This window comes from Grampus griseus (genome assembly GCF_964374135.1).
Source record: "Grampus griseus genome assembly, chromosome: 12".
Taxonomy (NCBI): Eukaryota; Metazoa; Chordata; class Mammalia; order Artiodactyla; family Delphinidae; genus Grampus; species Grampus griseus.
Window position 1 is genome coordinate 75,791,383 of NC_139006.1, and position 24,577 is coordinate 75,815,959.

Genomic DNA, 24,577 nt, shown 5'->3' on the forward strand with positions numbered 1-24,577 from the left:
AGAGGCTTAACATTTTAATGTCTCGTGTGGGTGACTAAACCAAGAAAGGCCAATGAGTCTGCCTGCCCATCCTCAGTCACAGCTAACCCAGTTCTCATTCCAGTTTACCAAACCATTTTTTATTGCATGTTGACTGGTTTACAGCTGACTCTTCGAGGCATGAGTGAAGCGTTAGTTGACAAGCGGGTTGCTCCGGCCCTTGTTACCTTGTCCAGTGATCCTGAATTGTGAGTTTCACAGACTGCGACCTTAAGTTATCCTGTCTGTCTTTTTGAGCATTCTTCTTGGTCTGCTTTTTTTTAAATTTAATTTGTCATTGCTAGAGACTAATACAGTATATTTACCTTGTACTTACTTTGATATATATTTTAATAATGATCAGTTTTTCATCTCAAAGAAAGTTTCAGTTTCTTTCTTTTTTAATTTTAACAGCTCTGTCAGGATTGCCACAATTCCAGCCTTTGGCACTATTATGGAAACAGTTATTCAAAGAGAGGTAGGAAATGACTGGAATTTATTTATGTACTGTTGAGGTAATGATAACACATTACTGTACATGTACCCGGTAGCATCATACCCTTCATTTTATTTCTTAGTTACTTATGGGCCAGAAGAGGATCTCAGAATTTGAAAATATGATAGCCTACCAAAAGTATATTTTCATATGCGAAGGCAATCTCTAGTCTTTCTTCTCAACTAGAAAATTAAGTATAAGCCAAATCTCAGATGTTCTATTTTAAGTCTATCTGGATATTGCAGTTTTGAATAATCCTTCAAAGCAGATTTAGCTCCAAAGGCTTCTGTTATCCAGTAGACTTCTGGATAGTCTACATAAATTCCCAATTGCCAGTTTGTACAGATTTGAAGACAGGTTTTCTCAGTTTCACGAACGGAGGCTAGAGGGTACCTATGTTCTTGTAACTGTCATTGATAATCAAGCTGCAAGTCATGTCGTAGACTGGTATCATCTTTTTGTAGCACACATCACTGTGACAACTCTCTGTCACGCCTGCTTCAGGAGATTACCAAAGTCTTCCTCCCTAAATATGTATTTTGATTCAGAAACTTGTGATTTAATTTTCAGTTTGTTAGGTTCTATCTGCAACATTAACTCTAAGACACTTCTCAAAATTAGTTATCAGAATTTTATTCTTTATTATCAAATTGGACATGTCCTTACACAATGAAAAACCCTATACATTAGAAAGTAAATTATTTGTGGGCATATCACTTAGCCACTTAAATGGAAAACAAGGTTTTCCATCTCATAGACATTTTACCAAAAAAAATTATATATATATATATATATATAAAATAAACTGTTCCGTAAAATTTTTTTGTCATATAGATTTTTTTTATAACCAAAATTAAACAACCGTGTTAGTTGTGGGAAAAAATGTTTTCCGTTTTTTCACTTACATATTTCACCGGTGGAGCAAAATAAAAAAACACATTGTTCTGCAAAGCTTGCAGTCTTGGCAGAATTTCAACATGTTCTTAAATCCCAAAATAAAAATGTCTTTTAGGGAAATATGAGTAAGATGTAAGTCATTAATGACTCATTGCTTTCAGAAGGTGAATAAGTGGGTAACTTACACTCTGATTTGTTTTAAGAATTATAGTTTAGATACAAAATCATCAAAACTCTATCTTTATCCCTAAATATTGTGGGGTCTTTTCTACAGTTTGTCAGGGAATATTTGTGTTTTTAAAAAACAAAAAATGAATTAACAAGCATAAACAAAAATTTAAGATCTTTTCTGAGCCAAAAGACTAAATAAGTACTTATTTAATTCCAAATTTCTACTATTATGTTGATATAAGTCATTTGAATCCAGTGATGCAAGCCATGTTTAGTGTGTATCCTTCTCTCAATTTGACTGTACAATATTCAATTTTAAGTTGCTGGAAAGAGTGAAAATGCAGTTGGCTTCTTTCCTGGAAGATCCTCAATATCAAGACCAGTATTCTTTGCATACAGAAATCATAAAAACATTTGGTAGAGTTGGGCCTAATGCAGAACCAAGGTTCCGAGATGAGTGTAAGTTGCATTTTTTTTACCATTTTTCCTGAATTGTAATGTAAGAGCGAGACCATAAGCCTCACTGAGGATTTGTCATGTGTTACATGACACCTTTCTACACCTTATCTTTCATATACTGAAAGCTGAAAGTCAAACAAGTTTGTTATTGTGGATTGATTGGTATTACTATTAACTGCTATTAAATGGCTTCTTATACTATATAGTGATTGCTGTAGATGTATGAAAAGTAACTCATAAATAATTTCAAGTTATTTTTAAAATAATTCTTCCTAACTGTTAATTTCAAAATACTGTGCTCATTATATTTAGAACTTATTATTTAATTCTTATTTCTAAGGAAATTTTTATGTGTTTCTAGACATGTTCTTATGAAAGATACATTTCTTCCACTTAGCATGCCATTCCACTATTTTGTTTTAAATCATGGCTTGTTGATCTGCTAAATAACCTGCATGATGATCTGCTAAAGCATTTTCTCCGGTTTCTATAGTATCACTTTTTACTTTATGACAACAGTTTCTTTGGGTGTCATCAAAGCATCCAGTAATTATTACTCCAAAAGCATGACAGTTATCACTGTTATACCTTAGTCCTTTTATTTTTAGCAATTTGACATGCTCTTGGAAAGTCCGCAAGTTTGGCTTCTTACATCAGTTTGGTTTCCATACAAAATTGGATTCTCCCATAGACTAGTTATTGCATATCTAACCTGGTATTTTTAAGATAAACAACAAAAATACTGTCAGGATTTGGACTGCAGTGTCCAAAAGGTCTGTTGAGGGCATGAACACATATTGAACTACAGAAACAACCACAAGGTTATTTTTCAATGGGTAATAGTGTTGGTAGCATGAGGAGAAAATAACAGTATTTCACAATCAGTTAACAGGAAAACGCTTAGTATTTTAGTTAGCATTAGGGATAGTTCCTCATCATAGTAACGTCAGATTTACAGGTGACCCTCTACAGGTGCTTTGACTAACTTTTTTGAGGCTGTCTGTAATTGCTCTGAAGCAAGGAGAATAAGTCTTGGCTGTTGGATCAAGGAATAGGCTGAATAGGCAATGTGTCTTTGGTGGGTGCCGTGTTGTTGAGTTAATAACTGTCTAGAATATGATCTAACCTTTTTGTGTACACTCAAAAGAAAGATTTATGTATCACATAGAAAAGAGAAATATTCTTTTCATAATGGTCCCAAAATAGCAATTAAAGATTGGCTTGAGAAAAAATTGAGAATAGCAGTTTCCACTGCTTGAATAGGTGTAGTAAACCATTATTCCTGAAGCCTTCTACAACTTACTGTATACCCACAAGTTTGTCTTATACAATCTTCCTTCACATTCTGACACAACGAGACTTTTTTTTTTTAAGACAAAAAAATTTTTTTTCTTCTGTATTTACTACTCAGTCAGTTGGCTTCTCTTTTGCTTTAAAACTTTACCCTGCGGAATTTAGTGTCCTATATTAATAAGATTAATGGTAGATGAAGTAGAACCCATATTGACAAGGATGCTATATTGTTATCCATCTGTATTTATAGACAGTTCCTGTTAGGAGTTTAGAGAAAGAACAAAGAATTGCTGGGTGGTAATGTCTTCCTTGGAGTGGCATTTTTGGATATTTTTCCCTCTATTTCCTAGAGAATAGAAGACATTGGTTCTTCCAGTGGCCCTTTTTCTCTCCCAACTCTTAGTTATTATAGGACCTTTTGGTCCTGATTTTATCTCAGGGGCCATTTGTTTTATTCAGAACATGATACAGTTTTGTTTGTTTGTTTTCTACTTTTTTAACTTTATAAGTCTCTCTGAAAATGTTCAGTCATACCTTGGAGATTTTCTAACATGGCAGCTTTACATTTCAGATCAGTTTTTTTCAAAGTTCCTTATTTTAGCTCTAAGCTCATTTACAAAAAGAGAGGACAAGATTCCCTTCACTTTTGCTATTGGATCTACCCCAGAATATTTTTTAAAAGTTTACAAAAATCTATTTTTATAAAGTTTCCTATTGATTTATCTTTATTTTGTTCGCACTTTTGAATCTTTGTCCAATCTGCCCTTAAGTGAAAGGCTTCAGAAGTGGCCTTATGTTGTGTATTTCCTGTTTTCCTTGCCCACCAAAGGTCAGTTGTAGAATTACTCACATCTAGGTTATTAAATCTTTTAACCATTTATCTCCATCTGAGGGGTTAACAATTAAATGAATTAATTGGTACAGATGTGGTAGCCCAGGACAATACATATATAATGAAATGTTGAATTCTTTAGTAAACTTCTATCTTCTGAGATTTAGGAATATCCTTAATTGTAGCCTTTAACTGTCTGTAGACTACAGTTTAAAGTAACTTGTATAGGTTTGTTTTCTAGTTAAGCAGTTTTAAGGGATCTTGTATAGTGTGGTTGTTGAGTTTCTGAGAAAAACACTGAGGAAAGGATTGCTTGTGTAGGAAATCAGGGAATGAGCGGAATGAATAGAGGCCACGTGTTTATAGATAAAGTAGTGCAAGGAAGGTCAGTTTCAAAATGTTTGGGCAGAAATGAAATAGAGAATCTTTGTCTCAGAGCCACCATTTTGTTGAGGCCTCAGCATGCCAGTTAATGAATCGGAGTTTCAGTGAATTCATTGGGAATTCAATGAATATTTGGAGTTTTTTGTCTTCTTATTTTTTCTAGAGCACCTCTGAAGTATGTTGTTATTAATTTTGATAAGTCAAAAAGTCCCCTAAAAATGGCCATTGTTATCCTAAGTTTGTGTGGGGTTTTTTACCGTTTACTAAGGTGCATAAAAGTTGTAATTATAGTAGTGGTTTATTGAGGAAGCAGGAGATTTTTCTAGAAGGAGATTGTGGCTTTAACATATACAAGCTTAAGGTAGACATGAATGAAGTCACTACAGTTGGTCAGAAGTATGTGCTTATGAACCATGTTTTGGGTCCCCCAACCAAGCAGGGACTAGAATGGGACCATGTGATCAACAATTTGATAATCACTTACCCTGAAGCCATTTCTGCAAGGGACCCTGGTTTTAGTGGGAAATGGTATTTAAAGAACATAATCTTAGGCAGTAGGAGTGCTCAGTGCTACTGAAATGGTTACTGTTTCTTGGACCACCACTTTAATTTTAGCAATGTGTTGTCTGTATTTTTGAAATTTTACACTATTCATTGAGATATAAGATATTGAGCCCATTAGGTGACTTGAAAACTCAACCACCAGTGCTATTTGACACTGGTCTTTGCTAAGAACTTGAGAAACTAAAGCTAATAATAGTTTCATGAAGTAGTGAAATAATTTGATATTGAAAATGAATCAGTATACTGTATTTATCTTTTTAATAGCAACAGTAATACAAGATTTATATAAACTTATTTATAAAGCTGATAATAACACAAGAGGTAGGTTGTTTACATTTGTTTATTTGGCTTTCATTTTTCAAATTGGGAAACTGAATTGCAGTGAAGCCAAATGACCTGTATACATCATCATAATTAGGTTATAATGGCATGCTATAATCTATTTCTCCCAAATTCTAGATCACTATTTATTCTGAAAAACATGCTTTCTTCCCTAGGACGAAAAAGCAAGTATGGGATGTGGGTAATCTTTCGAAATCATCCAGAATTAAAATAAAATTTTATAAAATAAAATGAAAAAATTTTTTTTAATGTATAAGCATGTTTTAGATTAAAATTAATAATTTCTTTTTCTTTTTTCAGTTGTTATACCACATTTGCATAAGTTAGCCTTGGTGAACAACTTACAAATCGTGGATTCTAAAAGACTGGATATTGCTACCCATCTTTTTGAAGCCTACAGTGCACTTTCCTGTTGTTGTATCCTTGCTTTATTAATGTATTTCTATATTTAATAATCAGTCTTACAGTGAACCTCAGTTGTTAAAGATTGAGAAGTAGAATTTTTTTCTTCAACTTAACTAAGAAGTAATTAAGTAGAAGATTAAAAATTTGAGTTGACTTGCCCCATAAGATGGCTCCTTATTCTAGCCATCTCATAATTTTAAAAGATAACTTTAAGTCTTCTGTGTTTATATGTTCCATAGTTTTGAAAACATTGACTAAAATTGTATGTATGTTAATCAGCTATATAACTAAGCAAGCAATGAGTTATAACTGAGGCTTCTGTTAATCAAAAGGAATCCTTGTATGTGTCCTGGCATTCATTTTAAATGAATGTTTAACAGTCTTTATGATCCTGTGAATACCTCTTGGAGAGATATCACTCATTGAAAAAAATACAGGGACACCATGGTTAATCATTTGCAGTGATGGTGGAACTGGAGGAAAGCTCAGAGATCATCTAACCCATGTCAACCACTACATTTTATAAATGACTAAACTAAAACTTAAAGGCATTAGTGACTTCTGTTTTTTATAATTAAAAGCAAAACTGTGACTAGAACGGTGAACTTTAGCTATCCTGTTAAATGTTCTCTTTAATATCCTTGGCCTAGTAAAATAAAAGTAAGAAGGAAGTAAAGATAAATATGGGCAGAATAAACTCTAGCTTTTAGGTTCTCCCATTAAAAGCCAGAATATTTCAAGAAAGGAGGAAATAAGAGATTGAAAAATGAGTGAACGGCTGAACACTTGAATATAACCGTAAAAATATGTGCTAGACAACATAATCAGAGAATTATGATTTTGACAGAAAAAAAAATGATGGTAGAGAAAGAAATGCAGAGCTGTCTGTTAAGGAGCTACCGGTCCTTTTAGAAATGTTAAAACTTGAAGTTCGATGTGTGGTTGAGAGCATTTCATTTTGGGACTCTGCTACAAATTGCCTATTCATGTGGCTGATATAAGCCACTTTCTTATACTATAGATCATAAAGTGGGCAGAGATACCATATTTTGATAATTTTGCCTCAACTAACCATATACCTTCTATAAGTTTAATGCCACTAAAAGCAGAACTTACTATCATTCCTGATTTATCTTGTTGGCATTTTCAACTTAGAGAAGATAGAGGAAGCAAAAAGAGGAAGTGATAATTCTGAATTAGCAAGAAAGGACTCTTTAGTAATGGAGAAGTGACAGGACCCTTACAAGAAAGTAATAATGGCATGTCAGAGTTTGGCATGTCAAAGAAAGAAAACATTGATACGCTTATACCTATTCCCTAAACTTTGCGAAAGTAAATGTTTACAAACTTAAGTGAAGAGTTGTGTGTAATCTTATATAGCAGAGTTTCTAAAGAAATATGCCTCAAGGAAAATGAGAAAGTCAAAAGATTAAAAATTTTAGCTCTGTTAACCTAATTTTCAAATAGACTAAGCAGTGGTTTCTGAAGAGCATAAAAGTCTGTATAGAAGGAATATTATTGTGTATTTAGGTATGTACAGAATATTACTAGAGAAAATACAGTAGAAAGTCTTTATAACAGCACAGTAAGGGGAAGAACCATCTTAACAATAGACCCTGTTCAAGTACTAAAAGCGTTAGTTCTCCGTGAGTCAGAACTTGTACTTGTGTCAACAGGGTGGTTATGGCCACTAATAAAATCACATTGTCCATATCTGTTCTGCTGTTCTATTGAATTACGAGCTGATAGAACACAAGAGTATTCCTTTCAGCACGACATCGTGTTTCAATAGGGACATAGGAAATCTATATTATTTAACATTTGGCATGGTATTAAGTCAAGAAATCATGTTTAAGAAAAATTTGAAGAAATTTAGAAATGTTTAACCTGGAAAAGAAATGGTTTAGGGATGAAAAGATAATTTGAGAATTATTTTAAAGGTTGTTATATAGAAAAAAGGTTAGGCACGCTTGTGTAACTAAAATGCAGAGCAAACACTAACAAGCAGAGGTCATGGAGAGGCTTATTGTGTTTATAAGAAAAACTTTCAAATTGAGCTCTCTAAAAATGCAGAGATCTGTCTTACAAAACTGAATGTCCTGTCATTGTTAGCAGTCAGAGGCTTTATGACCACCATTCACAGATGAGGTAGAGGTGATTCCTAACGTCAGATAGGACTAAATGATCTCTAAGTTTCCATCCCCTAAGAAAGATTGTGGGGTTCCATGGGGGAAAAGGACCAAACAGTGGGTAGAGAGAGAGGAGAAGGAAAGTGTCTTCCCTCTTACCACCAAGTAAGGCCATTTTCAGTTTCTCAATCCATGCCCAGATTTCTCTAGATCAGAGACCTTTCTCTAATCCAAAGGTCACTCACAGATATATCTAGGTGATACTTTTCCTATACCCAGAAAATAAAACTACATAGCCATTAGGTTGTAGAACTTTGTATATCTATAGGGATTTGGTTCAACCAAATGATGTCTATATTTTTATAACTACCTATTTATAAGTCACTCAATTATAGGAGTTTTATTTACAACTAGTGTTTATTTATAACTATATTTTTAAGGCAGTAGTTATATGGATTTTTTTTTACTTAATATAATTTATTATTTTTTTCAGAAAGACTAACTCATCTTCATAAAGGAACTCATTTACTGGCATTTTTCACTTTAATATGGTATAATATTAAATAAGAAATATTTTTAGATGGCTCACAACTATAATAGGTGAGAATGTGTCAGAAGCAATGTGAATAAACAAGGTGAATTGTTTGAGAAATGCATCTGCTTTCCTGACTCCTTTCAATGTCATATAATCAACTAAAACTCATATGGCTAGGAAATATAAGTAGTACTAAACTTATTACAGCAAAAGCTCTCTTGCCCAATTCAGTGAGGACCAGTGTGGGTCAGTTTAACAGAATGGTTAGAATAAGAAATCAGGAAAATGGTATATACCTAAGAGAACTTCTTTTAACTTAAACACATAAATGTCATTTCTTTTACCAAGCTTTTGATGTAGGACTGAGGCATTTCTTTTGTGTGTCTGCTGATTAGAATTAAACATCAGCTTTCTTAGGTGAACCACATTCGTAATATAATTGTCTATGAATTTTAGCTTAAGTTTCTTTAAAGAGAATCCAGAAACATTTCTGATACTGGGTACTGAATTTTTCTAGATTTTTATATTTTTCTTTATATTTAAATATGTATATATTTACAGTTGTCATATATATAATTAAGCAGCAATTTTTAAAATATCTTTATTGGAGTATAATTGCTTTACAATGTTGTGTTAGTTTCTGCTGTTTAACAAAGTGAATCAGCTATATGTATCCAAGCAGCAGTGTTTTAAGCAACTGGCCTTTATCAATTTTTTCTGAAACTTTCAACTTAGTTGTCATGGAAACATTAATTTTTTTACTTTTCATACTCATTTAAACATCCAATTAAATTTCATGATTTAATTTTCACCCTTATTATTTCATAACGTTTACATACCATGTAATTAAATTACGTGCTGTTACAATAATCAATGCCACTGACATAAGGAGATTTGTGGGAATAAACACAGTTGCCTCTTGACAAGTAACTAACTCAACAAATACAGATCGTGCTTGACAGAAGCCTGTTTGCTCTAAGTGATCAGCATGCCATAGGCAGCATTTAAGAGATCTGCTTCTTCTATATTCTTCTGTTGTTCTGTTGGACATACCAGTTTGTTTTTTTTTAATCTCCTTAACTACCTCATCTCAAGTCATTTCAGAGGATTTAATGGTTAATCACTTCTTACCTGGTCTCAGATGTTTACGAATTGACATGGAACATCTTTCTCCAGAGCATGAGGTAAGCTACTATCATGATTAAGCCACTGTGATTATCAGTGCCATGTTCATGTGTTTTAATATCTCCTATATAGACTTTGATTCTTCTCCATATGAGGTGTGATTATGATATGCTGTGCCTAATTTTTTAAAGTCTAGTTCAGCATCATTTTATGGATTTATTTACTAGCTATGAGATCTTAAGACACTCCTTCAACATCTTTGAGATTCTGTTTAATTCTCTAAAGTAGGAATAACGTACTGTCCTTCACTGAATATAGTTAGAATTTAGTAAGAGAGTGTATGTGAAATGCTTTTTATCTGTAAAATGCTGTACAGTATTATCTCTGACCATTAACTTTCTTAGAAGCAAAGTTTCTATTTTCTCTCTCCATTTCCTCATAACTCTTTTCATTCTATTTGTCTTCCTGTATTCTCCAAAACCCTGTTTGTCATTTATTTCCTATTCTATATCTTCAGCCTGTTTTTCTAGCAGCTTTTCTTTAAACTATTATTGTGTTTGACTCTTCTCTCCTAAACAAATCAAAACAAAAACAAAATCTTCCCTTCATCCCTCCCTCATATCTCTTTTTCCTCCCAGCAGTTTACACCCCCTCTCTCAACTTTCACACTGTCTGTTGGTACGTCGTATTCATTACCATCACAGTAATCCAACAAATCTTCTGTCTCTACGATCACTACTGATCAAAGTGCTGCACCGAAAGGACACTTTTCAGACCTGATAGGAGCATGCAGGAGTATGTAGCCTTTTCATCCATATCTTTGTCAACACTTGGTATTCTTAGACTTTTTAAATTCAGTAGATATAAAGTGGTATATCATTATGGTTTTCATTTGCATTTCCCTGATTATTGTCAAACTTGAGAATTATTTGTATGTTCACTAACATCAAAGCCTTTTTAGGTTTTTTGCCCATTTTCCCACTTTGGGTTGTCTTTTTTCCTATTATTTCCTTGAAGTTTGTTATATAATTGGAATATCAGTATTCAGTCAGTTTTGTGTTTTATGAATATCTTTTTCCAATTTTTGATGTTTTTTCACATTTTTGGCCCATTTGAACACTGATTTTTAATTTTTTAATAGATTGATTGATCAGTTCCATGACATGATCTCCTATACTTTCTTCTTAAAATGTTTAAAGTTGTATTTTCACAATAAAATTCTTAATCCATCTAAAATTAGTTTTTACGTATGATGTGAGGTAGTGCTTAAGTTACATTTTTTTCTATATGGATAACCAGTTGTCCCATTATTGTTTATTGAACAGTGCATCATGTCTATACTGATTGGCAGTGCCACCTCTATCATAGATGATGTTTCCTTGTATGCATGTGTCTGTTATTAGGGAACATTCTTTTCCACTGGTCTCTTTCTCAATTATTGTAACATTGATACCCTGTCTTCATTACGGTTGCCTTGTTAAAAAGTCCTAAAATCTAATAGGGCATGTCCAGCACCCTGTCCTTTTTTAGAACTGTTCATGACCCTTAGCATTTTTATGTAAATTTTAGGATTATTTTATGAGACTCCAAGAAAGATCTCATTGAGATTCTGATTGAAATTGAGTTGATTCTATAAATTAATTGGGAGAGACATCAACTTCATGATTTTGAGTCTTCCTATCCAGAATATACTATATCTTATGTTTATTTAGATCTCCTTTAATGTCTTTTAATAAAGTTTTATAACTTTGTTTGAAAAAACTGTCACTTTATATCTATAATGTTACAATGCTACCTTTTTTAGGATTATATGGTTTTTAACCCTTTCTTGCTGATGTATAGAAATAATATAACTTTTGTATGTTGAACTTATGTCTGGCCAACCTGAGAAACTTTATTATTAGTTCTAATAACAAAATGTCACTGGATTTTTTATAAGTTTCAAGTGTAGAAAAGTCACCTGTAAATAATAGATTCTTGTGTAATACTTTTATTTTTTTCCCTTTTCCTTACTGTAGGATCTATTATATTGCTACCCCTCTTTTACTTCTGATATCAATTTGTTTCTTGCTTTCTTTTTAAAATACTTTTGATAGGGGTTTATCAATTTTATTAACCTTTTCAAATATTGAACTTTTGGCTGTGTTGACTTTTCTCTATGTGTTAGTTTCATTGATTTCTATTTTCATCTTTATTTCCTTCTGCTTTCTTTAGATTTGATTTTTTTTTCTGTTTTTCTAACTCCTTAAGGAGGAGACTTAGATTATTTACTTGTTAACTTTTCTTCTTTTCCGATACATAAATTTAAGGCTCTAAGCGCTCCTTTAGCCACATCCCTTTTACTGCATTGTAGCTTTGTTATCATTTAGTTCAAAGTAGATTCTCATTTCCATTATATTTTTATTGATCCATGGATTTTTTTCCATAAGGTAAAGGTAGTTAATTTTATGAGTCAGTTCTCTTATATTTGTATTAGTTTTTTGTATTCTGCTTGTTCTATCAGCTATTGAAAGACATGTTAAAATTATGATTGTGAGTTGCGTCTTTCTCCTTTCAGTTTTCTCAATTTTTGCTTTGTATATTTTATAGATTCCCTTTATAAGCCTGAGGAAGTTCACTTTTTTTGCTAGTTGCTTGAGTATTTTTATCATGAAAGGGTGTTGAATATTGTCAAATTTTTTTTCTGTGTCAGTTGAGATGATTACATGGTTGTGTTTTTTATTCTCTTACAATGTTTTATATTAATGGATTTTTACATGTTAAAGCAACCTTTGCACTACTGCAATAAATCCCACTTGGTTATGGTATATAATTCCTTTTATATGAAGGTAGATTCAGTTTACTAGTATTCTGTTCAGGATTTTTGCATCGAAAATGAAGACTACTTGTAGAATAGAACAAATAAGAAGCCTTATTTTCACTACCTTCCATTAGTGTAGGGTGGGACTGAAAATAGGGGGAGGGTTAAAAGTTTTTGAAAGTATCAGACTCCCAGATTCCCTTTTGAACCTTGGTGGAAGACTGGAGCTTTCCTTTCTAGACTTGAGATATCAGGCCTAGCTGAGAGCAGGAATAAGTGCTATAATGAAAGGAGGGAAATTAAGTCAAAGGTATAGTTAGTCACTAGAAACCTCATTACCTTTCTCCTTCTTAGCTCCAGGAATGGGGTGGCAGCCAGAATTATATTTGCAGGGAAAAAAAGATTGGCAGAAAGTTTGTGCCAGAGTCACCTTAAAGTGAATTTACTCATGCATGAAGAGATTCTAATCAACGTTTTAGTACCTCAGTCTTTAGTGGATATCCCAAGATCACCAACCATTTGAAAAAAGCCTCTGACATCAAAGACAGAGATGAAAATATACACACAAGAAAAAGGATGCTGGAGGGAACGGACAATACAGGGAGCGGAAGAGAAAGTACAAAAACTCTCCCAAAAAAACACTGATGCAAAAGAAAAGAGCCAAACAAACGAAATCTGTAATGTGACAGATGAGAGAGCGGGAAAACATTACAAAATCAAAAGTCTTTACCATAATCTGCAAGGCACTAGAGGACCCAGCTCCTTCCTCCTTACCTCCCGGGCCTCACCTTCTGCCTTCCCCCTTGCTCACTCTGCACCCACCACTCTGGCTTCCAGGCTTAGAATACAATAGACATACTCCCACCTGGAGTCTTTGCTCAGCCTCTAACCAGAGTCTCACACACTTACTCCTCATGTCCCTCAGGTTCTTGCTTAAATATCATCCTCTCCATGAAACCTGCTTAGAACACCTCCATGTAAATGGTAATATTCTTCACTTTGGCCTTCTATACCCCTTATCTCACTCAGTGTTCTTTCCAAAGCCCTTATCACTTTGTAATATACTATATGATTTACTTATTTTTTGTGTTTGTTGTCTATAACAAAGGAACATAAGCTCTCCACAAGGAGGGAATGTTGTCTATTTGCTGCATCCTCTGTGTCTAAAAACATACCTAGCACATAGAGGGTGACAATAAGTTTGTTGTCTAGTGACCTCCATGCACAAATATGGGCCAAGAAAATTCAGGAGGGCCATTTGGTTTCTGGTGTGGGTGCCAGCACTTGGGGCAGTAGCTTCCATCCCTCCACCCTTTCCATTACTCACTCAGTCTCCCCGCAAGAGTGATAGCAACTCTTAGACACCCATTGTCTCCCCAGTTTTAGTGACCACAGACCTATATCTGGTCTCTGCCCTAGACTTTAAAATAGAGCATCTTGCTTTTAGCAACCTGGAAAAAGCAAGGGACAAGGGACAGAACAGCTTTTACTGGGAAAATATGTCTGACCATGGTATGTGTATTTTTTAAATGTATGTAAATTTTACTTTTAACATTAGATAGTGGGGAAAGCTAAGGGAGAATGGAATCAGACTCAGAAGGAAGGTTAGTGAAAATCAAAGTGAATTATTAAGTTATACGATTGAGATCTTTTAAAGCTATTTCGGTACCTAGTCTAGCAATCCAATGTGAATTCCTTTAACTAAGTAACTGCCAAAATTTTCAATTTTTAGTTAACATATTAGCTTATGGGAATATTAAAAATTCAATTAAAAACTTTAAACCGTAGCATTTTACTATGTTAACAGTATTTCTCTAAAGTCATTTTTTTTTAAATCAGGTTATTTTAACTTCCATGATAAAAGAATGTGAACAAAAAGTAGAGAACAAGACCGTCCAAGAGCCTCAAGGGTAAGACATTAATTCTTTTTTTAAGGCTTTAGTTAACCTTAATTTCTCTATATAAATTTTCTTTAGGTGGGTGTGGTGTTTTATATTGTGTTATTTTGTAGTCATTAATTTGGAAGATAAGAAAATCCTTTAAAACAGCAGTTCTCTAATGCTAATCCATAAACCATCTGGGAAATATAAAATTCAGATCTCTATCTCATTCTCTGTGACCTCAACATTCTGAGTCAGCCTAGGGATCTGTATATTTAAAAGCTTCCAACAAAAACACTAATTTGAAAAGATATATGCACCCCAATGTTCATAGCAGCCAGCATTATTTATAATTGCAAAGGTATGGAAGCAACCTAAGTGTCCATCAGCAGATGAATGGATAAAGAAGACGTGGTATGTGTGTGTGTGTGTGTGTGTGTGTGTGTGTGTGTGTGCATGTATATATATATATATATACACATGCACACACACACACACACACACATACATGCATACAGTAGAATACTACTCAGCCATAAAAAAGAATGAAATTTTGCGATATACAACAACATGGATGGACTTGGAGGGTATTATGCTAAACAAAATAAGTCAGAGAAAGACAAGTGCTGTATGATATCACTTATATGAAGAATCTAAAAAATACAACAAACTAATGAATATAACAAAGAAGAAGTAGACTCATAGACATAGAGAACAAACTAGTGGTTACCAGTGGGGAGAGGGAAGGAGGGAGGGGCAATATAGGAGTAGAGGATTAAGAGGTACAAAGTATTATGTATAAAATAAACTACAAGGATATATTGTACAACACAGGGAATATAGCCAATATTTTATAATAACTATAAATGGAGTATAACCTTTAAACATTATGAATCATTATATTATAAACCTGTAACTTATATAAGATCGTATATCAATTATACTTCAGTAAAATATAAAAATAAAATAAAATAAATACAAGCTTCCAAACAGATTCTGATAGGTAGCTGGATTTGAGACTCACTGGTGAACGTAGTTTGTAGAAATTTATGAGAGGAGTTGTAAGATTTAACTTGATTCACTGCATAAAGGATTGTCAACTTGTGAATGTTCTAGTCCCATGCTTCTAACCAAACTAATTAGAATTCAAAGATTCAGTGAAATTAAAATATGAACATAGATGTGAAAGAATAAAGTTGGGCATTTCAGGACAGGAAGTAATTTACAAGTAGTCTGTGTGTACTCTAACTCTTTCTGAAGTAACCTTGACCAGTTGATCTTAAATGGACTCTGTTAGGCATGAAAAGCTCAACGGTGTTTCCTTTATAAAACTGACTACCAGGAATAAGTGTTTCATCTTGTCAGGCTAGGTACACAGAAACACACTCCTCCACACCCACAACCCCAACACACACACACACACACACACACACACACACACAGTCTTTTGCCTTTTACTATGAGTCAGAACTCTTGCTTTAGTCTCCTAGAATGGTGGGAGCTCTTCTATCATTTTAGCCGTGGAAAGTTATAAAACAATAGACATACTTTGATAGGTTTCTATTCTGAACACAAAATCCATAAAGTTAACATTAAAGCAAATAATTCTGTTCATTTGTTGTATATTAAATATTAAAATTATTTGGTGCCTTATTAGTTTAAGATGTAAAAGGTTTTAGACCAAAACTGAGAAAAATTATATGTGAAATACATTCTAAATGAAATTTCATGAATTATCATGCAGGAATTTTACAAGAAAGAAATCTCTTTGTAACTTTCTAAGATTGCTTTGGTTACATGACCTTCCTTTTTAAGAAAAAAAAAAGTTCACATTTATAATCGTATTTTCCCATGTTATTCAAATCCTCTATATTATCATTTATTTTTTAACTTTTTTTTAATTTATTTTTTTATACAGCAGGTCCTTATTAGTCATCCATTTTATACATATCAGTGTATACATGTCAATCCCAATCTCCCAATTTATCACACCACCACCCACACGTGCCTCTGCTTTCCCCCCTTGGTGTCCATACATTTGTTCTCTACTCTGTGTCTCAATTTCTGCCCTGCAAACCGGTTCATCTGTACCATTTTTCTAGATTCCACATATATGCGTTAATATATTGTATTTGTTTTTTTCTTTCTGACTTATTTCACTCTGTAGGACAGTCTCTAGATCCATCCACATCTCTACAAATGACCCAATTTCGTTCCTTTTTATGGCTAAATAATACTCCATTGTATATATGTACCACATCTTCTTTATCCATTCATCTGTTGATGGACACTTAGGTTGCTTCCATGTCCTGGCTATTGTAAATGTTATTCAAATCCTCTATATTATCATTTTTTTTAAACTCTTACTGTAGAGAATTTCAAATTAACACAAAAATAAACATGGTATAATGATTTCCCATGTACTCATCACTCAGCTTCAACAATTATCAACTCATAGTCAATTTTATTTCATCTATACCCAACTCTTCTCCCCTCCCATATTCTGATATACATCTCTAAAAGATAAGTGCTATTTTTTTAAACATAAACACAGTATCATCACACCATAACAACTCCTTAATATCATTTATTATCTGGCCTTTGTTCAAATTTCTAATTGTTTCGTAAATGTCATTATTGATTTGTTGTTCGTTTTTTCCCTACAGTTTGTTTCCTTGAGTCAGGATCCAACATTCCATATATTATAAGTGGTTAATATGTTTCTTGAATCTCTTTTAATTCAGAGGTTCCCCCTTGTATCTCTTTTTTTCTCCATACAATTTACTTGTTGAAGGAACTGAGTCATTTGTCCTATAGAGGTTCCCACAGTCCAAATCTTGCTAATTGCATTTCCCTTGTGTGGTTCAAAATGTTCCTCTGTATTTCCCATAAATTTACTAGTTGGATCTAGATCTAGAGATGTAATCAGGTTTGGGGCATGTTTTTTATTTGCCAAGACTTCTACATAGGAGGAGGTGTGTTTTCATTGTGAGGCAGGTAATGTCTGCTTCTCTCTTTTTTTGGTGATGTTAACATCTATTAATGATGAATGCCAGATCCGTTAATTCATTAGCAATTACAAAATGTATTACTCTATCATTCCTTCTTCATTTGTCAGCTAGAATTCTTCAGAAAGAAAACCATCCCCCATATGTACTATTTTTACCAAGTTATACCGTTTATATAGTAAAGACAAGATAAATGTTCAATTATTTCTCTTTATGTACCAGTTTCCAAAGTAATGAACTGATCCACCCTCCAACCGGAGGCAAAAGAAAAGAGAAAAGGGATTACATGCAGAAATATCAGCACTGTGCAAAGGACAAAAGTTTCAGAAAAGCATATTTGGGAACTGTAATTAAAGCTACAGCACAGAGTATGTACGGGAGAACAATAGAGATAAGTCTATAAAGGTAGACGGGCACCATTAATAAAGAACTTTGTATGCTACATGAGAGGTTTGGACTTATCCTGTGGCCAGGAGTCAACAAACTTTCTCTGTAAAGACAGTAAATATTTTAAGCTTTGCGATTCATATGGTCTCTGTTACAAGTACACAATTGAACTCTGCTATTGTAGCAGTAAGCAGCCATTGACAATATGGAAATGTATGGCTATGGCTGCATTCCAATAAAACTTTATTTACAAAAACAGGCAGCAGACTGGATTTGGCCTGTGACCCTTAGTTTACCAACCCTTAGTAACTTTGCTTCTCAGGCCTTAGGGTCCATCAGAATCACCTGGAAATTTTTGGGTGCCATCTCCAGAGTTTTTGATTCAGAAGATCTGGGATGGAGCCTGAGAATTTGAATTGCAACAAATTCCCAGGTGATGTTAATACTCTGGGTCCAGGAGCCACACTTTGAGAACCACTGCTTTGGAAGCCATGCTCTAGTGAATACAAGCAACAGAGAAGCAGGTGGAACAGAAAGCTACTGTAGTAACCCATGATGAAGGCAGGTATGGGCATGGATGGGCAGGTAATAATAAGATACACTCATGAACCAGACACCATTCTCAGCATTTTTTATATATTTGCTAATAATTTATCATAATAACCCTATGAAGTAGATACTATTACTATTCCCATTTTACAGATGACACAGAGGTTAGGTAACTTGCTCAAAGGCCACCTAGCTACTAAGTGGAGGAACCAGAATTCAAACCCAGGCATTGTGGTTCTTGAGACCATGGTCTTAACCACCATGTTTTACTGCCTATATGTAACAGTGAGTATGAGAATAAGATGGACTCAAGATATATTCAAATGTGAACTCAGTTTAACATGGCAACAGGTTAGAGTAAGAGAGAACTAGAATCTAATAAGAATTCCCAGATTGAATGATGGCACCGTACAACCAAATGGAACTGTTCTGAAGAGGAATATTTAAAATTTGAGGTACAGGAAGAAAAACACTATAAGCAGTTTTTGAGATTTAGGAACCATTAGGATATAGGTGGTAATTAAAGGCTTAGGTAAGGACTAGAGGTGGATAGATGATATCACTTGGAAAGGGAGCTCAGACCTGGAATTAGACCAACATTTAAAATGCAGCATTTAAGGGACTTCCCTGGTGGTGCAGTGGTTAAGAATCCACCTGCCGATACAGGGGACACGGGTTCGAGCCCTGGTCCGGGAAGATCCCACATGCCGGGAGCAACTAAGCCCGTGCGCCACAACTACTGAGCCTGTGCTCTAGATCCCAAGAGCCACAACTACTGAAGCCTGCACACCTAGAGCCCATGAGCCCATGCTCCACAACAACAGAAGCCACTGTAAGGAGAAGCCCGCGCACCGCAACGAAGAGTAGCCCCTGCTTGCCACAACTAGAGAAAGCCCACACGCAGCAACGAAGACCCAATGCAGCCAAAAATAAATAAATAAAATAAATAATTTTTTTTGAAAGTGCAGCATTTACAAGAAGCTTAACTGAGAAATAGGAGGCAAATCAGAGTGGTGTCAAAAAATCAAATAGGGGTTTCAAAGAGAAGGAATAGTGATCTTTGATTTGCAAGATATAGTGATGTGGAGAGAGAGAGAACTATTCTAGGACATAAATAATTTTAAAGATAGGCCAGAAGTAAGAGATTCTGTAGATTCAGAATCAATAAGAAATGACAGCTGGTTGGCTATGAGTTGCAAAGGAAAGATCTGAGAATCCCTTGAAAGCCTGCAGTAAGAAGACATTACAAGGCAGCCCATTTCATTTTTAACAACTCTGTTTTTAAAATATTCCTTTCTCATCCTGAGTTAAAGTCTCCCTTCCTATAACATCTACTCTCTATACCAAGTTTTCATCATTTGGCGGAGGGGTCAGAGTCAGACCCTTTTGTCTAACTGATAAAAATGTAAACTCTTTCTTCAGAAAAAAAAAAAAAAAAGCCATAATGTAATGGTTCTTCACTAGAAAGCTTTGTAAAATACATACGTGGGTCCCCTACCCCAGATGGAAAAAATCCGAATCACTGGGGTTACGTCTAGGTGTCCACATTTCAAAAAGTTCCCCCAGGTAATTGTGATGTGCATCAGTAGAGCTCTATGGATATATACAGCTGTGCAGATATATATTATATATCTCATTTTTCATGAGTAACACAGAGAGGTATCTTAAGTCTCCTAAATCTTCTCTTCTCCAAACCAAACGTTCTTCATTCCTTTCACTTTTATCTCTTATGGTTTCCAGACTCCTTAGCATCATTGTTGCACTCTTCTTAGAATATCATTAACACTTGATGGGGGACTTCCCTGGTGGCGCACACTCCCAGGGAAGCATTCTCCCAATGCAGGGGGCCCGAGTTCGATTCCTGGTCAGGGAACTGGATCCCACACGCATGCCACAACTAAGAGTTTGCATGCCACAGCTAAAGAGCTGGCGAGCCGCAACTAAGGAGCCCACCTGCCGCAACTGAGACCCAGTGCAACCAAATAAATAAATATTTTTTTAAAAAAGACTTCATGGTATCTCAAGTATTATCTAAGCCATGTATCCTGTTTTTGTAGATACAAACTAAAATCATACTTATCTTTTACTTAACATTGTTTCCTACAGAAAAAAAACAGTACTATAAACCTAGAATGTTAAGGAAAGGCATCATGGAAAAGATAGGGCTTGAGCTGGGAATTAAAAGACGGCTAGACACGAGATAAAAGAAGAAATATTTAAGTTGAGAATGGTTTGAACAATTAGACTAGGCAGACCTGACTCAAGGGGGTCTAGAAGTTAAGTAGTGATGGTTGGTTAAACACACACACACACACACACACACACACACGCACACACACACACATAAGAATTAGATTGCTATGTTTCTTGAATGCCATGCATATTTTATCTTGTAGGTAGTAAGTGACCACTGAAGATTTTGAGAAGGGGTGTGATATAAAGAAGTGATTATTTAAGAGGTGAATCTGACTAATGCAAGGATGCCAGATCTAAAACTTTTGGAATAATTCAGTTGTAAAGTATTGGCATTAGAAATAAAAGTAAACAATAGAGAAGATGTTGTAGAATAGAGTCACAAGATTTGATGATAGTTTGAAATGGAGAGCCATTATATTCACTGTTGGGAAGAGAGGAAAAGGATAGAACCACTGGCAAGTAAAGAAATAAAAGTGAGTGATAAAAACTCTCCAGAAAATGTGCATAGAGGGAATCTACCTCAACATAATAAGGGCCATATGTGACAAACCCACAGCAAGCCTCATACTCAACGGTGAAAAACTGAAAGCATTTCCACTAAGATCAGGAACAAGACAAGGATGTTCACTCTAGCCACGGCAATCAGGGAAGAAAAAGAAATAAAAGGAATACAGATTGGAAAAGAAGTAAAACTGTCGTTGTTTGCAGATGACATGATACTATACATAGAAAATCCTAAAGATGCCACCAGAAAACTACTAGAACTAATCAATGAATTTGGTAAATTTGCAGGATACAAAATTAATGCACAGAAATCTCTGGCATTCCTATACACCAACAATGAAAAATCAGAAAGAAATTAAGGAAACACTCCCATTTACCATCGCAACAAAAAGCATGACATACCTAGGAATAAAGCTGCCTAAGGAGGTGAAAGACTTGTACTCAGAAATAAAAGTGGGGAGTTATTTCTAAAGTTAGGGTATGAAAAAAAACTTGAGACATTGGCTTTATGTAGCAAACAGTGGTAATGTGGGACTGGCCCTCAGGAAAAATGTTGTGATTCAATAAATATTTTTGAGTCATCCTATGGAGATGTTACTTAAAACTTATAGAATGAGTAAGTTTTGTAATTGAAGAACTAGAGCCAAATGCTGAGCCTCATGGAGGATTACTTTGTGGGAAGAGGAAAAGCAGCAAGAGAGGGGTATTCAGAGCACGTAGGGTCAGACCAGGTTGATGTACTGGCAGGAGGGCAATGGGAAGAAGAGACTTTCCGGATGGGCATCGTGGTCGGGTATTTAACTGAGTAACTCAGCACACACCTTTAAAGACCACATAGAACCAGAGGTCTTAGGTAGCAGCACATACTTCATGTGTAGATTTAACAGACGTCTGTTGAGCTCCTGTACGTCACTCGCCACTCGTCGTCTTTGACATGTTCAAACATATTCTCTTACTTAGTCCTCAAGATATTTTGCAGTAACAGTTGCAAAATTTTACAGAGGAGGAAACTGAATCACAGTGATTTAAAGCATCTTGGCCAAAGCCACAAGGCCAATAAGCTGGATTACTGAATCCATTACAGCACAATTGTTGGATCACTGAAAAATTGTCCTTTATCAATACTCTGTTCAGTAATATGATAAACCAGCTGTGTTTAGTAGTCATTTAAATTGTGCTTACTTCCTACACAGAAGGTTGATCAAAAAGAAAGGAAAAGATTTGACACTGTCCATCAAACCTAGTGCAATTGGCAATTGAGGACATGTTTCTTCTCCCCAACCCTGCCTCCCTAAAAAAGTAATATGTCCTAGGATTGTTAAAGACCTCACTGAGATTTCCTTTACTCATCTGTGAAAATAGGGATAATATCTATCTCCCAGGGTTGCTGTAAGAATTAAATGAAGTAATGCTGATAATAAGAAGAATAACTAACAGTTAGAGCATGGTATTACGTGCCTGGCACTGCTAATAAGCACTTTACACTCGTATAATCCTAAATAGCCATGTGAGGTAGGTACTAGAATTATCTCCATTTTATAGATGAGGAAACAGAGACTAAATAACTTGCCTAAAGTCACACAGCTGGTAAATGACAGAACCGAGATTCAGTCTCATTCCACACTTTCTCCTAATCACTATACCTCACTGCTTCCTTTAAAAAAACAATGAACATGAAAGCTGCTAACCTATTATGGTACCAAAAAACTCTACTCCATAAATACTAGTTTCCCTTTTGTGATACCAGTTCAGAATGCATTTATTAATGTTATACTACTAAAGAAATGAAAAAATAGATATTTTAGTTTTTTAATTGCTTTACACGAATCTCAAAATTTCTTTCCTAGCTCAATGTCAATTGCTGCAAGCTTAGTGAGTGAAGATACAAAGACCAAGTTTTTGAACAAAATGGGCCAGTTGACAACATCAGGTGCCATGTTGGCCAATGTGTTTCAGAGAAAGAAGTAAAAGCAGGAAGGAAGCCCCCAGTAAACACTAAATGGACCTCAAGCAGACTGGTTCCTTGTACTTGAAGTACTTGCCTTTTTTTATTTCTTTTTTATGTTCTTGCATTATAATTTTATCTTAACCTCCAAAGATATTTGCACTGCTTTTGATTATTGCTGTATATCTGTTGATTTTGGAGTTACAACTGTGGTGATAAAAAATTGAGTTGATAGTCTGTACCAAGTCCCTCCTCTGTGTTCTTGTCTTTCAGAATAATTTTATATATATATATATATATATATACATATATATATATATATGGTTTTTTTTTAATTTTTGGATGGGATATTAGCAAATATCTGTATGATACACTAAGCTATTACAGTGGTACTTAAAATAATGTAAATTTGCAGTCATTGTTATAAAGTAATAAAAGTGGAGATTACTTAAGTATTTAAATTATGAAAGAATAAAGCAGACTTTTTATTGTTTCTTAACTGACTAGAAAGAGCCACCAGCATTACTCTGTGCCTTTTGGACTTCAGTTTGTGTGTCTGTAGGAGTTGTGTGCATTCCATTCACACAGTGTTTATAATACTGCAATGAATTTGAATTGCAAATCCTACAGTAAGTAGATAATAATGAAACTTTCAATATTTCAGCACTCTCATGAATATTCTTTAAGTGCTATTTAAACCTCCCCATCACTTACATGCATATAATGGACTTACCTGAGGAAACCCAGCACAGAAGCATGGGGAGTGGTTAACCAAGGTGAATTTTACATACTGGTGTGTAGTAGATTTAAATTCTCAAAACTAAATTTAAGTAAGAAGACCTAATAATTGTGACATTTTTTCCCAAACCGAAATACAGAAGAAAATAATGGTTTGAATCTAATATTTAACACCTATTTACATAAAACATTTTATTAAGATGTTTTCTAATGATTTTAATTTCAGAGATTATCTTTTCATTCTGTGTGTTACAGAGAAGTACAGAAAAGTTCAGGACATTTGGGGGCTGCTTTTTTCCCTCTAAACTAAAAATGACACTGGCTAAATTATTACTGGTTAGTCATCACCTTGTCCCTTAAAGTCAGTGACTATTCTTGTGTTTGATATATATTACATAGAGTCTTAAGTCAGTGTACTGTTCCGCTGGAATTTGACAGTTGTCTTTAAAGTAACGCAACTTGAAGTAGAAAAGAGTGGTCCTGGACATAGAAGGGAGGTGGTTGGTTTAAGGGGTTAATGTGAGGCCTTTTTGAAAAATGCATATTTTGGTAAAGAGAATTCTCTTTTGAGCACAGCTGATACAAATGGGTGATTGTCATGTTTGTTGTATAAACTGGTTTAATACACTTGGAACATAGGTGGTTTATATTCACTTCCTGGGAAAGCTAGCTTACCACATATTAAAGCTTATAAAATAAGTTGCCATAGGCAAAGCCATTTAAAAAGTTTATTCTGAAATTATTTCTTTTACCTACAGTGAAATAATTGTTAAGTAACTAGTCTTTACGGAAACTGTTGGATTCTAGGCATTCCTGAGAAATTGAAAGTGGCTACCTTTCATGTCAAAAATGTTGATCTATTATAAATAAAATGTTTTTGCATACTTGTTTTGGTTTTTACTATGTGTGTTTATTTTCAT

General features: G+C 34.5%; 1 protein-coding gene across 4 annotated transcripts in view; it reads left to right on the forward strand.

Annotated features, from left to right (window-relative positions):
* Nucleotides 1–24,577, forward strand: part of RELCH (RAB11 binding and LisH domain, coiled-coil and HEAT repeat containing) — a 121,942-nt gene extending 97,365 nt beyond the window's left edge. For 2 of the 4 annotated variants that reach the window (XM_082667672.1, XM_082667674.1), the window contains 7 exons: nucleotides 145–227; nucleotides 433–496; nucleotides 1,903–2,041; nucleotides 5,757–5,873; nucleotides 9,621–9,709; nucleotides 14,290–14,360; nucleotides 22,822–24,577. In XM_082667672.1, coding sequence (XP_082523798.1) covers nucleotides 145–227; nucleotides 433–496; nucleotides 1,903–2,041; nucleotides 5,757–5,873; nucleotides 9,621–9,709; nucleotides 14,290–14,360; nucleotides 22,822–22,942 — 684 coding nt within the window. In that variant the 3' untranslated portion in view covers nucleotides 22,943–24,577. The remainder of the gene's footprint in view (nucleotides 1–144; nucleotides 228–432; nucleotides 497–1,902; nucleotides 2,042–5,756; nucleotides 5,874–9,620; nucleotides 9,710–14,289; nucleotides 14,361–22,821) is intronic. The other 2 variants (XM_082667671.1, XM_082667673.1) reach the window with 1 other exon arrangement.